The sequence below is a fragment of the Carcharodon carcharias genome, chromosome 10, assembly GCF_017639515.1.
Source record: "Carcharodon carcharias isolate sCarCar2 chromosome 10, sCarCar2.pri, whole genome shotgun sequence".
Classification (NCBI taxonomy): Eukaryota; Metazoa; Chordata; class Chondrichthyes; order Lamniformes; family Lamnidae; genus Carcharodon; species Carcharodon carcharias.
Window position 1 is genome coordinate 9,768,272 of NC_054476.1, and position 16,401 is coordinate 9,784,672.

General features: G+C 44.4%; 1 protein-coding gene across 3 annotated transcripts in view; it reads left to right on the forward strand.

The window, feature by feature from the left end:
- Nucleotides 1-2,183: 2,183 nt before the first annotated feature.
- Nucleotides 2,184-16,401, forward strand: part of lrp4 (low density lipoprotein receptor-related protein 4) — a 422,664-nt gene continuing 408,446 nt past the window's right edge. For 2 of the 3 annotated variants that reach the window (XM_041197751.1, XM_041197752.1), the window contains exon 1: nt 2,184-2,293. In XM_041197751.1, the coding sequence (XP_041053685.1) occupies nt 2,236-2,293 (58 nt within the window). In that variant the 5' untranslated portion in view covers nt 2,184-2,235. Of the gene's footprint in view, nt 2,294-3,370; nt 3,572-16,401 lie in introns of those variants that run through there. The other variant, XM_041197754.1, reaches the window with a different exon arrangement.

The following is a 16,401-nucleotide window of genomic DNA, read 5'->3' on the forward strand; positions in this document are numbered from 1 at the left end:
CTCAAAATGGGCCCATACAAGTGTGGGATCCCTATTTAAATATTTAGTACGTCCAGCATTAATTTCAGGAAGCCACCAGGTACTCCTAAGCAACATCTTAGCCAATATGATTGCTGTTGCTTTTTGTCCGCATTTCTTGCCAGAATTGATAAGAGGAATAGCAATTTTGTGTAAAGAAAACAAATGAATTTCTCTTCATTCTTCTGAACAGAAGGTTCAAACCTTGTAGCATGTTAAAATTGATGCAATAACAACTTGCTTGCTTAACAAGGAAAATGAGAAGAAAATTGTAAAAATTAATAAAGGAACAACAGTCCTTTTAAAATTTATTCTGTCATGGAATGTAGGCCTCACTGGCAAGGTCAGCTTGGTTCACTGGTCTGGCCTACATGTAGTTGACTCTTAAAATGCCCCTCTGAACAAGGGCAATTAAGGATGGGCAATAAATGCTGGCCTAGCCAGCAATGCCCACATCCAATGAATAAAAACTACCTGAACATGATGGCGGAAGCAGAATAGCAACTTTCAAAATGAAGTTAGACATATACTTGAATGTGAAAAATTTCTGTGTGAAAGAGTGGAACTGGATAAATCTTTCAAAGATGCTGGCACAGGCTTGCTGTGGGCTGTGTTGGTGAAAAAAACAATGTCAGGTTCCACATATACATTGATGACATCCAGCTTGACCTCAGCACCACATCTCTTCACTGCCTCTAATTTGTCAAACTCTTGGCTCGTTTTCAGTATTGGATGAGCAGAAGATAAATAGCTTTGCTTGCCATCTGTGTAACCTGTTCCAGCCCGACAACATTGTACGATCCCTGAGTTCTTCCAATTCTGGCCTCTTGCGGAGTTCTGATTTTCATTACTCCACCATTAGCTGCTTAGGCCCTAAACTCTGGGCTTCCCTCCCAACTCTGGGCTTTCCTCCTCTCTCATTTATTAAGATCCTCCTTAAAACCTGCTTCTTTGACCAAACCTTTGGTCATTGGTCCTAATGTCCTTATGTGACTCAATGTCAAAAATTGTTTGACAGTGCTCCTGTGAAGTGGACTGGAGAATGTTGCACTGCATTAAAGGTGCTAAACTTATGCAGGTAATTGATTATAATTTATGTTTTTATGTTATCAGTGGATCACTCATAAGGATAGTAGTGTAGTGCTAATGCCACTGGACTAGGAGGCCCAGGTTAATGCTCTGGGGATAATGGGTCAAATCCCATCACAGCAGCTGGTGGAATTTAAATTCAGACAATAACCTAGAATTGAAAAGCTAGTCTCAGTAATAGTGACCGTGAAACCATTGTCATACTTTTGTCTTTAAAAAAAAACCCATCTGGTTCAATTCTGTCCTTTTGGGTAGGAAACCTGCCATCATTACCCATCTGGTCTACATGTGACTCCAGGCCCCACAACAATGCGGTTGATTCTTAATTGCCCTCTCGAATGGCCTTGCAAGCCACTTGGTTTATGGGCAATTAGGGATGGGCAGCAAACGCTGGCCTTGCCAATGACACCCAGGTCCCATCAAAGAGTTAAAAAGATAATTCCTTTTGTGTATGAACGCATGGAGCAGTTCTTAAATGTAGCTTACAGATATTAGAGGAAGACTTATAAAAAAATGTTAAATGTCCCAAGGTTTTTAACCATTACTTTCTCCTGTGTCAGTCCATTCTCAGCTACTTGGACTGACTGAAGCAAGTTTTGGATTGGAAAGCTCCTTGCATTCGGCAAACGCCTTTAGGGGGGGGGGGGGGGGATGACATGTGGCGAGAGGCGCCGAATTGCAAGGGCCATAAATCATTCATTGGGCTCCTGACTGAGAAGTCTTCTATTAATACCCAACCGGGTCGAGCTGACGTGTCTCCAAGCCGGTCACGCTTGCTGGTTCCTCGGTTCCCTGACAGTTTGTTAACTCTCCTCCCCCTGTGGCTGGAGGTGGTGCACTCCATGTTCTTTTTGATCGGTGCATGGGAGAAATTCTCGCAAAGCAGGAGCGAGCAGACAGACCGGTGTCATGTTCAACTGGGTCGCTCTCAAGTTTACCTTTTACAGAGTGAAGGAACATTGAACTAACAGTCCGATGCTGACAACCATGATCTGACCATCTCTCCTGTTTGCCTACCCCAACTTTTTTTTTAAAAAAAGAAATATTTGCTCCATTTTCATATATATATACATATATATAAGTTCTGGTTAAAACAAAACAAATCTTCAGGAGGGAGACAAACTGATAATGCAGCCTGTTGCGCTGCTCTTTGGCTTTCTGCTTGCTACCGTGCTACCCGACCAAGGTAAGAAAGATTTTTCTGGTGCTGAGCAGTATTCCTTGTGCAGAGTGTGTGTTTGTGTGGGGGGAAGAGGTAGGGGCCGTGGAGTTTGCAAAGTGGATGTTCAACAATGAATGGGATCCATGGGCGGAACAAGGACCGGAGTGATGTCCCCTTAACTTGCCCGTAGGCATGCGGCGTGTTGTTTGGGACCTGAATATATGTCACTTAACGCTTTCATTTCAACTTTGTAGAGTGATCACAGAAAACTGCAGGCACTTTGGTGAGGGTCGCTGCCACAGTGCAACAGCTCAAAATTCAGCAAAACAAACTGGTCTAAGTTTCCAAACGTATGCTCGGTTTCTTTGTCTTTTTCTCAAACACATAATGGACTGGAATCTTTTGAGTTTTTGTGCATTTTTTTGTGTGGTTGCAGAAATAACGATGGGTTTCGGGAGCTGTGAGTGTTTGGGTTGGGGGTGGTGGGGGTGGTATGCCAGGAGGTTCGCTTTGAGACATTGTACATTCAGGCACTCTCCACCAAAGTAGCGAGGCAGCAAAGTTCCTTTCGTCGGCAGGTTTTCAACACCTTGCATGTTGCAACAGCAGCCGCCAACAGGGCTGGTATGCGTTCGGAATGAGAGAGCCCGGGATCAGCAAGGCGGAACTCATTCCCTCCCTCAACCCACCTCTCTCCCTCACCTTTCTCACACCCTCTCTCTCCCCCTCTCTTTCACTCTCTCTCATCCCCTCTTACTCCCTCTCTCACCCCCTCTTTCACTCTCTCTCTCACCCCCTTTCACTCCCTCTCTCACACCCTCTCTCTCACCCCCTCTTTCACTCCCTCTCTCACCCCTCTCTTTCACTCCCTCTCTCCACCCCTCTCCCCCTCTCTTTCACTCTCTCTCCCACCCTCTTCCCCTCTTTCACTCCCTCTCTCACACCCCCTCTCCACCCCTCTCTCCCCAACCCCTCCTCTCCACCCCTCTCTCCCACCCCCCTCACTCCCTCTCTCACCCTCTCCTTCAGTCCCTCTCTCACCCCTCCTTCAGTCCCTCTCCCCCTCACTCCCTCTCCCCCTCACTCCCTCTCCCCTCTCCCCCTCACTCCCTCTCCCCTCCTTCAGCCCCTCTCACTCACTCCCTCTCCCTTATCAGGCAAAAGAGTTTTTACGGAAGAAAATCGGGAAGGGAGGGTGGTGGTGGTTCGGTGGGGTCGCCTCTGCACGTACATCCCCTTTGAAACACACACGAAGTGTGAACATCGTCTAAATCCGATGCAGTGAAGAAGTTTGGCTGCAAGGTAATAGCTGGAATGTACCGGCGGAGGAGAGAAGGGACTATCAGTCAGCATAATATAAACTGTAATACATCATATAATTTAACAAACTGTGAAGTCTTAAACAGGAAGCTGTTACTCTGCAGAACCATGTGCCCGGTTCCAATGTTGCTCTCGGGGGCGTTTTTAGTTAAAAAGCAGCTCTGGAGCGGGACCTCCGCAGCCTTAAATAAAAAAGTGTCTTTCCTGTTGACGAACTTATCTAGAGCCGGTCAGATCAAAAGGGCCAGGCCAGTGAGCGCTCCTACAAGACTGACAGCTGAGCGCATCCGCCCCTCCTCCCCTCCACCCCCCTCCCCTCTCCTCCACTCCCCTCCTCCCCTCCACCCCCCCTCTCCTCTCCTCTCCTCCACCCCCCCGCCCCCCCGTCTCCTTTCCTCCCCTCGGAACACAAATTCTTCCACTTTCCGCAAAGTGTGACACCCGCTTCATTGTTCGCTCGGCTTTTTCTGCTTTGCTTATGTTCGAAATCCTGCGAATTCTGGGACTGGCGGGTCAGGCTGAAGGAGGAGGGTAGGGGGTGAAGTTGGGCGGCGGGGGGGGGGGGGGGGGGGGGAGATTCCCGACCCGTGCGGCTCTGCTGTTTGTCCGATCAGGAGACGAGGTGAACTCTGGAGACTGGAGCATTTCTGCCCCCGTTGGAGGCAGCTCCATTTAAAAAAAAAATGCAGGCGCCAGTCCAGTCTCTATCTTGTCGGCAGACAAAGGATTACAACAGCTCTTAACACCAGAGGACGAGTGGGGGACAGTGCTTGGGAAAGGCTTTATCAGGCGGTACCATCGGCATTTCCATGTAGAACCATGCGGAAAGCATTCTGTTTTCTGATTGAAAATTTCTCCTTGATTCCTTCGCTTTGTCTGAGCCGGGGCTGGGATGGAATTAGACCTCGATCATTTCCGTTGAAGTCTATAATTATCAACCCTCTGACTATAATTATCGAAACACTCTCTTGTAAAAGATAGAATGCGCTTCTGTGGAACATGTTTCAAAGGGGAGGCTGCGCAGATTAAATGAGATGTTTGCTACAAAGTGGCTACATTTTTCTGTTGCAGTTACAACTTGCAATTGCAACAAATAAGGAAGTGTTCATGTCACTTTGCAACCCATCGAAAGCAGATGTTTATTTTCCTTTAGAGCCATTTATTTGCCCCTTTTCCCTCCCTCCCGCACCCACCCAACCGCAGAACAACAACAGCTCTTTTGTGAAATGCTCCAATATTTAATATCAGAAAGTCAAACCCGGAGGTTAGATTTTGTACAGGGCTGCAGTTTACCTGCTCTGCTGCACTTGGCGATTTCCTTTACTGTTCTGTCAGGTTTTTAACTCCAGCAGCCCAGCTTCTTTAAGTTTTCACGGTTTTCGTTTTTTTTTTAAAATTAAAAAAAATAAAATCCACCGCTTATTTTAACCGGAAGAGCCGGCAGCTCCACAAAAGGGACACTGAGAAATTCCTCCTTTCGTTATGGAGAGCAAGGGCCAGTGTTCAGCGAAACAATTCAGGTTGCTCGGGCGGGCGGTGCTTCGATCACAGCTCGGTCCAGACTCGATGGGCCGAATCTGCGCTGTACCATTGCTGTGGTTTTTAAATATTTATATGTGTGTGTGTGTGTGTGTGTATTATTTTGGCATTAAGGGCGGGTGAAGCGGACACACCCCGGCTGTTTGTCAACTTCACTTCAGGGAGGGAAGTGCACGCCAAAAAGTGGGAGATGTCCCGGGCTGAGTGTGCTAGCTGCCGTATTCCCATGTGCGGTGTGCCCCCCACCTGCTGCCTCCGCCTCTCCCAGGCTGGAGCAAGAGAGATCCTGGTCAGAACCGAAAGCAAGGGGCTTGCTGTGGCCCAGGTTAATATCGCACGCTTCAGAATAAATCATACCGTCCGGAGCTCCCGAGAGGTTGATCCAACTAAACCCCAGTCGCTGTTCGCCGCGGGGGTTAAGGGTTTAAAACAGCATTTCATGGCGGTAAATAATCGTAGCGATATCACTCCCGATACATAACCTGGCTGAAATACTGATTTGTCTTTAAATATGACCTGTTGCTTAACTTCATGTAGATCTTCGGATTAACCTTACCAATTCTTTAATGCTGTTTATTTTCCATTGGGTATTGGGCGCTGCCTTAACGGTGTTTGATTTTAATGTTGACACAAAATAATCGTGTTCACTTCAATCGTGAGAAATGTGGTTTTTAACACGAGGGAGAAAAAAAAAAGTGTTGGGTGAAAAGTTGGGAGGGAGATGGCAGGGGGGGGTTTGTGAAGCGTTTTCCAAAGCAGCTCCTTTCTGAAGTAGGCGGGACTCTTAGTTGCCCAGGTTCTGTCCTGGACGTTGATAGAGTGTAAAGAATTCCTGGCCCCGGAATCTTCCTGCCGAACGAGTAAAGCCTTCAGCTGTTATATTCCAGGAACTCACTCTGAAACGCTGCCTATCCCGGTCCTAGCGCCCATCCTGGAGCTTCACTCTGTATCGGTCTGATTGTGGGATTTAGGTCAATGTAGGATTCCAGATATCCATATATCATATATATATGTGTGTGTGTGTGTAAAGTCTATATATATTTATATGTATATTACAGACATATAGTTTGCAGATAAGTAAATGCCTATGACACACACACACACACACACATATAAATGCCGGCAAGTAAACGAATTATATACAATATACAACATCCATTTCATCTTTAGCTTCACAAGAGGCCTACATCTGGCTAATTGCCCCCGAGATCACCGGAAGGGTCAAACCACGGGAATGTTCAAGTTTACGGCTCGGTGTAGCTCTGCCCCTTACACAGGAGGCCGCTTAACTTGTGGTGGGTTAGGAATGCCGGCGGGTGTCAGGACCCTGCGGAATTCCCCCCCCCCCCCCCCCCCACCCCTCGGTCAGGGGGGTGGTGCAGACCCCTAGAAGGGATAGGTGCCTGATGGCCGGCACGGACACGATGGGCCGAAGGGGCCTGTTTCCGTGCTGCATGACTCAATGGCTCGAAGTGTCTTTGTTGCACCTCTTTGCCTTCTTAACTTGGCGAGCCAAATGATAAGAGAGCTCCTGATAGTTGAGTGATTCTGTCCGGCTGAGTGACAACAGCTCTCAACAAGTCTGCAGTGACCCTGAATAGGAAAGGGCTCCACTCACTTCCTTGTATCCAGTTCAGAAACATTAATGTGAGGACATTGAATGATACATCAGAATGAGGGATGGAAATAGATAAGGTTTTTGATATCTAGAGAAATACCATTCACCGTAGAATTTGCTGGACATGGAATTTCCACAAGTTCTGCCGACAAATAGGTTTTAAGGACTATGGGTGGGTAGAATTAAGCAACAACCTTTCTGATGAGCGAAGCAATCTCGGCCCAGGTGGCAGTGGGAACATTACAATGGCCTCGGTGTCATCACTATCATTTTTGCCAAGGATAGTGTGTGACCAGATTCCATGATTTGTGTCTGCAATAGTTTAATTCTTCGACACCCTGACTGAGTCTTTATTATTGCAAAATTAAAGATAGCAGTCGGTTTTCAGCATTGTAGATAGTGTGTTGCTGAAATAGGAGCAGGTATAGGCCATTCGGCCCATTGAGCTTCCTACCTCGTTCAATAACATTGTGGCTGACCTGCTTCAGCTCCACCTTGCTGGGCTATCCTTATATTCCTTAATTCCATTAGTACCGCAAAATCTATCAGCACTGTCTTGAATATACTCAACCACTGAGCATCTACAGCTCTCTGGGGTAGAGAATTCAAAAGATTAACAGCCCTTCAATTGGAGAAATTTGTCTTCTTGTCAGCCCTGAACAACTGAACCCTTATCGTAAGACTGTGACTCCATGTTCTCCATTCCCCAATTAGGGGAAACATTTTCTCAACATCTACTCTGTCAAGCACCTTAAGAATTTTGTGTTTGTATTAGATCACCTCTCATTCTTCTACACTCCGGGGAATGTAGATCTCGTGTACTATCTTCCTCTCAGGGGACAATCCCCTCACCCCAGGAACCAATCTAGTGGGCCATCTAGTAATGTATGTCCTTCCTTGGATAAAGAGACCCAAGCTGCACATAGTACTCCAGGTGTGGCCTCACAAATGCCCTTTATTCATTGTAATAAGATTTCTTTACTCTTGTACTTAATCTCTTCATAACAACAGATAACTTGACATATGCTTTCCTGGTTTCCTGGTGGAAAAGCCTGGATTTTGACTTCCTGTGAATCGTGCAAGTGGACACCCAGGTCCCTCTGAATGCAAACATTTCCCAGTCTTCCTCTATTCAAAAAACATTTCGCATTTTTAAAAAAAAATTCCCTACCAAAGTGGATAACTTCACACTTCGCCACATAGTATTCCAAAATATCCCTGGATTGAGTGCAGGGGGAAGTTTCCTAGGAATTATTTCACACATAACATGACATGTAATAGGTGCCAGAGCTGCATTTTCCAGTTGTTTCAGAGACATTTGTGACAAAGAAATGATCATCTAAGAATATAAGCTCCCAGATCCCTGACTTACTAATTGTGTTGTGCTACCAAGTGTTGAAAGGGCATTCATACACTGGATTGTTGAACTTCCAGTTTTGATCACGCTACTAGGAGAAAGGGAAGGAGTCACCCGGGGGAGGGTTAATCACAGCTGCTCTTGTGCATCTCTCACTGTTTGGCTCTAAAATTGCAATGACTGGGCTCTGGAAATATGTTGACTGACTGCAGTTTTGACCGTGGAACAGTGCATGCAATGATAAGATCCAGAAGAGGCGGAAGGAAGAAAGTCCTGTTGGTAACTGGGGTTAGCTGGTACAGCCAGCCCTAGCACTGTTGTTTCACCTTTGGAGTTTGACCCAGTGCAGAGAGCAGGGTGAAGGGGTGAAAAAATTGTTCTACCTAATGGTTATCCATGGTTCAGTGAGAAGTTTTGTTTAGATAGTTGTTCAGTTCCCAAAGGACTTCTATCTGCAGCATGAAACTGCCATCAGATGTGGCATGCTGTTGCTTTTGATGAATCAGCAATTTGCTTGCAGAGGTCATACACATAAGACTATTCTGGAAATGGAAGGCATTCCCTTGTGCAGTAGGGAACTTTTTCTGCTTGACTTTTAGCCAAAATGTCGGTAGTATAGCTAAGGTAGTGTATTATGTATGATAACAATAGTGGTAAAACATTTCATGCGCTAACACCCTTACCCTTTCAACTTGACAAATATTCAGCAAAATATTCAAGCATTCATTAAAACATATCTGGCATCAGTTAACTCACAAGTAAACATTTCAGCCCTCAAGATCCATACCCATATAAGTGTACATTTCACCATTACTTTGATGGGGCATTGCCAGAACAGCTGGAAGCTGGGCAGGATCTGCCAATATCCTTCTGTGGCTCATTGAGGATAGAGGCTCCATACGTGGACATTGCTATAAGGGTGTGTGCGTGTGTCTCCCTATTAGCGCTTACAGGACCTGCCTAGGAGTGAAGGTCAGGATTATGGTCTGAACCCTTGAGATTTTGGAGGCCATGTGTTTGTCACAAAGGAGGCAGTGAGAGATTGCTACAGTGTTTTTTTATGGGTGCCCAGGCATCTGTTTAGACCCTCAAAATTTTAAAATGGCTGGTGCCTAGAAGTTCCCCAAGTGACATCAGCTCCTGCCAACAGCGAGGATCTTTGAAAACCTTTTTCTGATTCCAGAAAGACTGGGTTTAGTGGTAAATGTTTCTAGTGGGCGCAGTCACAAATTAATGGCTGGGATTACGACCTGCAAATTTTTGTAGCCTTTGTTTTAGCGTGGTAACTACAATCGTTCGGGTGTATTCTTTGAATGATCTCTTAGGCTTTTAAGGGATTTTTCTTGGCTAATAAAATGAGAAATTCAAATTACTGGCATGGGAAGAGTTAAAGACACTAATCTGGGAGACTATCCATTCAAGCAAGAGGATTGTTTCTAAAACAGTCTGCCTTGATTGATTATAATCTTTAATGAATAAATTGCAGTTTGAGCATTGCTTTGGTTAAAAAACATGGAACAAGTAAGTGATCTATTATACACATGCCACCTTTCATTAGACGGCACTATTAATACAAAGCAGACCACCCAAAATACTGATAACGTGATGGCTTCTGGCAATAATATATTCATTATTGCTGAAAGCTAGACATACGAGTACATGAACAAGGAGGAGGAGCAGGCCATTCAGCCCCTCGAGGCTGCTCCGCCATTAATAAGATCGTGGCTGATCCGATATAGACACTGTGATAAACCTTTCCTGAATGAAAAAAAACATAATTTATCCTGCATTATTTTTAATTCATTGAAGTTCACAATGGAGGGTTATTAACTTCGAGAGGAATTGGGTGCGCAGTAGGAAAAAGAAGGGATCAAGTTCAAGTTAAACTTTATTTAAGACCAGTTTGCTAACTATCTCAATGAGTTGTTTGGCAGGGATCCTCATTTATAGCTGCTTAGCTATAAGCTATATACTTTGCAATTGGGGCTGGGTGGTGGTATATTCTGAAACATTCAAGAAGCATTTCCATAGATGCTTAGTTTAACTTTGCAGGTGATTTTTTACAAGTGCTGCTTTTGTCATTCAAGCTGTTTGTGTTGCCTGGTGTAGGTATGAAACATGTTGATCTGAGAAGGACATTAATTTGGAATGACAGGTGCATTCAATGGCTGGCTTCAAAAAAAGAGAACTAATTAAACATGTGCACCTAGAGTACAATTGGGAAAGGAGTTTCCTTACAACTGAATTTGTGTTGAAAGTCTGTGAGCACGGTCAAAGCCCCTTTTAATTATTTTGATATGTCTCTTTTGATAGGAGTTTTGCATATGAGAGAAGTTCAATGTTTTTAGAAAAAAAGAAAGACTTGAATTTATTTAGCACTTCCATGACCACCGGACGACTCAAAGTGCTTTACAGCCAATGATGTACTTTTGTAGTGTAGTCGCTGGTGTAATGTAGGGAACATGGCAGCTCATTTATTCTCGACAAACTTCCACAAACAGCAGTGTGATAATAACAAACAACTGCGGATGCTGGAAATCCAAAACAAAAACAGAATTACCTGGAAAAACTCAGCAGGTCTGGCAGCATCGGCAGAGAAGAAAAGAGTTGACATTTCGAGTCCTCATGACCCTTCAACAGAACTGACCAGATAATTTGTGGGTTTTTTGTGTGATGCTGATTGAGGGATAAATATTGGTCAGGACACTCCCCTAATCTGCTTTGGAATAATGATCTTTTACATCCATCCAGACAGGGCCTCAGTTTAACATCTCATTCAAAAGACAGCACCTCTGACTGTGCATTGCTCCCTCAGTACTGCACTGAAGTGTCAGCCTTAATTTTTGTGATCAAACCCTGTAGTGAGACTAGAACCTTATGACTCAGAGACAAGTCTATTACCAACTGAGTCACAGCTGACATTTGTTGTGGATGGGTCAGTGTTTAGAAATCTTGATGCATTCAGCCCATGTATTGGATGGCAAAGAGAAGTGACAGGACTGCAAGCATTGCACATTGCAGTGGTGGAACAGGAAAAGATGCACACAGCAAACTATTTCCAAAGTACTGCTACGAATTGAGAATGCGAAATGCCTGAGACTTTCCCTTCAGTTGTCTGTACCAAATGCTCCACTTCCCTTTGCTCCTCAAACCAGATTCCCTCCAAGTTTCCTCACTGTCCTAATCCTGAACTCACATCTTTCTGTAACTTCTCTGAGCTCTTTTTTTGTCCCATGAGGCCCACATCTTGATATCTCGGTGCCTTCTCCACAAAACTACCAAACCCCCAACTTGCTTTCTTGCCTTTTCACGAGCTAATATTGTAAATGGTTCCCTCTCTCGGGTTCTGTCACCCTCCATTTCAAAACTACCTTTGTCCTTGAAAACTGTCACCGCAACGCCAGCCTCTTTGTTCCTCTCCAAAACTCTTGCATGTCTTGGTTCCTCCCATACCTGTGTCCATCTTTTCCACAGCTCCAGGTCAGAACCTCTCCAAATCGGTTCTCTGCCCCAACTGCACATCCAAAACTGCCCTAATCAAAGTCACAAATTACGTTCTCTGTGACTGAGGTGCACTGTCATTTTTCATCTTTCTCAGCTTCTCTGCAACTTTTGACTTGATCAGCCAGACTCTCCTCCAGTGCCTCAGCTCCATTGTTTGTGAGTAGGCCTGCACTCACTTGGTTCCATTCTTGTCACTGGTGACCCTTCTTCAGCAACCTGGCCTCTAAGCTCTGAAGTCCCTCCGTAAGGGTGAAATTTTACCGACCCCCACCAGGGAGGGGGTGGGGGTGGGTGGGGTAAAATGCTGGGGAGCTGCATCAGGATGACTTGTCAACGCAGTCCAACCACGGGTAAGTTTTCCAGGAACGGCAGGGGCGCACGTGCCCCTCCCCCCATCTCCGTAAACCAGAAGCAAGTGGCCAATTTAGAATTTAGCCAACCAAAGGCCTGATTGAGTGCCACCTTCACATACTGCTGGCATTTTTCTGGTTGACGGAGCGATGCTTCCATCTTCCATGTAGCTGGCTTCCGGGGGTGGGGGGGTGTTGGTGGTGAGGGGGGGCGGTGGGGGGTGGGGGGGGGTTGGTGTTGTGGTCTTCGGAGCTGGAGGAAAATTAACTGCCTTCCTCCCCTGCGATGAGGTGTCCTATTCGCTGCCCCAACAGTGTCGACCTCTCCCAGTGGCACTGCTGTGGCTTCTGAGCTGCTGTCTCTCTCAGCCCCATCGTGGAGCACCCGCCCACCGTCCTTCATCAGATGGTGACCCCGGAGGCTGTCTGTGGCCCCAGGACGGTCCCAGATTCAGGACTCACCCAGTCTCCATCTCTCCACCTTTCTATCCTCCTTTAAGACTCTCTTTCTAAACACCTGTCGGGCCAAATGAGCTGGCTCTGTGCTGTAAGTTCTATGTAATAATATACTTCTGAGCAAGCTTTTAATCACCTCTTGTTCTTTGGCTCAGTGTCAATTTCTTGTCATTATGCTTCTGTGAAGAGGATGTTTTTTTTCCTGTTAAACAGGCTTCATAAATACAGGTTGTTGTGCACAGTCTCTCATTGCTAAGGACAGTGCCCGCTTTAAATCACAGCAAGAATTAACTTGGCACAGTGAAGGGCAGTTGCTGCTGTTTGTTTACTGAGTATATTTGTCATATTGCAAAGCAATAACTTACACCACTTATTTCAAGTGCTGACACGTGCTTTGAGTTTAAGGCTGGACTGAAAAATATTGCAAATGCTTTTTAACAATTTTTTTTTCTCCAGGCATGAGAGGCCTAATGAAAGAACATTATTTTTTGCCTGTGGCATTGTAAAGAAATAAAACATGTCATCTGTAAGACGACTGGTGTGAGGTTAATATGAGCGAACGGCTTATTTTTGTTTGGGAGAAACTTTATCTGGGCTAATAATCATACATAAATTACTGTAAGTATAATATTTCACTGATATTTGACCATATTTTGGAACAGATTTTAATGACTGTCTAAGCCGCATTTTTTGTTTCCAGAAATGATTATACATCTGAATATCCCATTAAGTAGTGTGCTGATGGTATGAAATCTATAATGTGAGAAATGCAGACATGTAGCACAAAGGTGGATTTACACTTGTTGCATTTTTGGAAAGGTCGAGTTTTGAATTAAAGGCAAAATACTACAGACGCTGGAAATCTGAAATAAAACAGAAAGTGCTGGAAATAGCAGGCCGGAAAGGATTCGTCAAAACATAAATTAAAACCTTTCATATTAAAACAAAAATGTGCTGGAAACACTCAGCAGGCCTGGCTGCATCTGTGGAGAAAGTTCTGAAGAAGAGTCACATTGGATGGGCCGAAGGGCCTGTTCCTGTGCTATATAACTCTATACTCTATGGACTTGAAACATTACCTCTGTTGCTCTCTCCACAGATATTGCCAGACCTGCTGAGTATTTCCAGCACTTTCTAATTTTATATCAGAGTTTTAAATTTATGTTTTGACTAATCCTTTAATATTGTGAATGACAAGACACACGAAGCTTGAATTTACTGGTGTTGCTTGTGGCTCAATGGTAACACTCTGGCCTCTGATTTGGAATTCAAGCCCCTCTTTAGACACTTGGGTAGAAAGTCTGTGCTAATCTAGGGGAGACAGAAATTAAGAAGTGGGTGCAGGAACAGAGAGATCTCAGGGCGTGTGCACCTAGATGTTTGAAGGTGACTGGACAGGTTGAGAGGTCTGCTTAAGAGAAGCCTTTGAGGTCATTTTGGCTTTATTAATTAAGGGTAATGTACAAAAGCAAGGGGGTTATGCTAAACCTTTTGAAAACGCGGGTTAGGACTCATTTGCTGTATTGTGCCCAATTCTGGGCACCACACTTCAGGAAGGATGTTCAGGCCTTGGAGAGGGTACAGAGGAGGTTTACAGCGATAAGGGACTTTGGTTAAGTGGAGAGCCTGAATAAGCTAAGGTCCTTCTCCTTAGGGAAGAGAAAGTTAAGGGGAGATTTGATATGGGTGTTCCAAATCATGAATATTTTTGATACAATAAGTAAAGGAAAACTGTTTCCAGTGACAGAAGGGTTAGGAACCAGAGATAATTTTTTTTATACATAGTAAATTGTTGTGGTTTGGCGTGCACTACCTGAAAGAGTGGTGGAACTCAAATCTGTAGTGACATTCGAAAGAGGAGTGAGGATAAATGCTTGTGGGGGAAAAATATTACAGGGCTCTGGGAAATGAGTAGGAGACTGGGATTCATTGGATCAAAGAGCCAGATCGCCGCTGCTTTGGGAAACCACTCTGGGAAATCTCTGAGAATTTACATCGATGCATAGTTTAGGTCACTTCACACCTGATCAGAGCTGCTCACAGCCAATCGAAGTGTCCAGTGCTGAGAATTTGTCTTGTGATTGTTTACTTCTCACTGCCGGGACAATATGAGGGGGCAGGAGATGGATGTGATTTTATTTCTTGTGACCCCAGTTGGGGTCGTGACCCACACTTTGGCAACAGCTGGAGTAGAGGTGGAGCAGAATGTCTCAAAAAGCTGGGCCGAGGATGAACAAGTGAGTGCAAAGGAAACATATCATGCTAGGTTAAAAGGAGCTCACAACTGAGCGGTGTGTTCGACTACGTGGTTGATGTGGACCAGTTGAGATCTGATTTGGCTGTGGTCAACGTGCAGGAGTTAGCTCAGCCTTTCATTTGAATGATTGTACAGCTGCAAGTTTTTAAATAATAGATAAAAGAAAGTGTCAGGTTAAGTGACTTTGGTAATTCAGTGGTTATTGCACTGGACGAGCAACCTTGTAGCATAGAAAATAGGGGCAGGAGGAGGTCATTGAGCCCTTCAAGCCTGCTCCACCCATTCAGTCTGATCATGGTTGATCCTCTATCCCAACGCCATACTCCTGCTCTCTCCCCGTACCCCTTGAATGCTTTTAGAGTCCCAAAATCTATCTCTTTCCTTTTAAAATATATTCAGTGACTTGTTCTCCGCAGCCCTCTGTGGTAGAGAATTCCACAGGTTCACCACCCTCTGAGTGAAGAGGTTTCTCCTCATCTCAGTCCTAAATGGCCTACCCGGTGTCCTGAGACAGTAGCTGAAAGTTCAAACACTACAATGGATAGTTATGAGATTTAATTTAACATGCTCTGGTAATTTGTGGACTAACCCCAGAATGTCAGCAGGAAAGTCGATGGATTATTGTAAAAAACCCAACTGGTTCATTAATATTCTTCAAGACAGGAATGTTGCCAGTCTTACCTGGTTTGGCGACTTCAGTCCCATGAGTGGTTAACTCTTCGTTCCCTGAGGGAAAATAGGTGTGATAAGTAAGTACTTGCATCACCCACATACTAAGAGCAAATATGGGGGAAAAAAATTGCTATTCATGCCATAAACTGTGGCCCATGAAATTTTATTTTTACAAACCAATGTGGTTTAAAACTTCCATTTTTGAAAGGGAAGAATAATTAATTGTAAAACATTTTGAGGTTGGGTGTTCTCAGTTTGGCCATTCCGGCGTCCAATTTGGGTCATCCTTGATTGGCTACACTGGGAGATGGGATAAGGAATCTGTCATATTTGTCACTATAACGCATTACTGTTAGGGAAATGGGGTCAGGCTGCAAGGTTGTGGGAACATGTAGCAGCCTTGTCCCCAAGCTGGCCTAGGTCCAATTCTTGTAGACCTGGCGGAGGAGCAGAACCCTTCCATTATTTTTTTTTTGCTAGACTAAAGGAAGTAATAAGCTTTTTAAAAAAGTATGTAACTCTATAGGAATTTTACTAAATCATATTAAATGTAACTCTTTAGGAATTTTACTAAATCATATTAAAATTGAATAATAGGTCAGTGATACTAGCTTAATTGTTAGTTGTCTGTAATAGAGAGTTGAAAGCTGAATATCGGAATTTTAAAAAATCATATATTTAAAAATATCTTTAAAGAAGTGTTGTCTGTTTTTTGTTGCTAAAGTTGCTGCAATTGTGATATCTGTTACCAACAACCTGAACGTTGGATGAATTGCTTCTTAAGACTGTGAGGGGTTTTAGGCTACTTTGAGGCTCTTAAAAGTTTGTCCTGTCCTGAAGGTTTCCACTAAAGGTAAGTAGCATTATGTGTAAAACAATAATAGAAAACGAAGAGTCCTGAAAACTCTGCTGACATTTAAAAGTGCCGTGTGGCAGAGTTTTGCCCCATTAACTGTGAGTGGGATGAATTCTAGTTCATGTTGTTTCTATAACGTCGTTGTTCATGTTATTTCTATAACGTCGTTGTAATAGGTTTATGTAATGCCAATTCTGTTATTG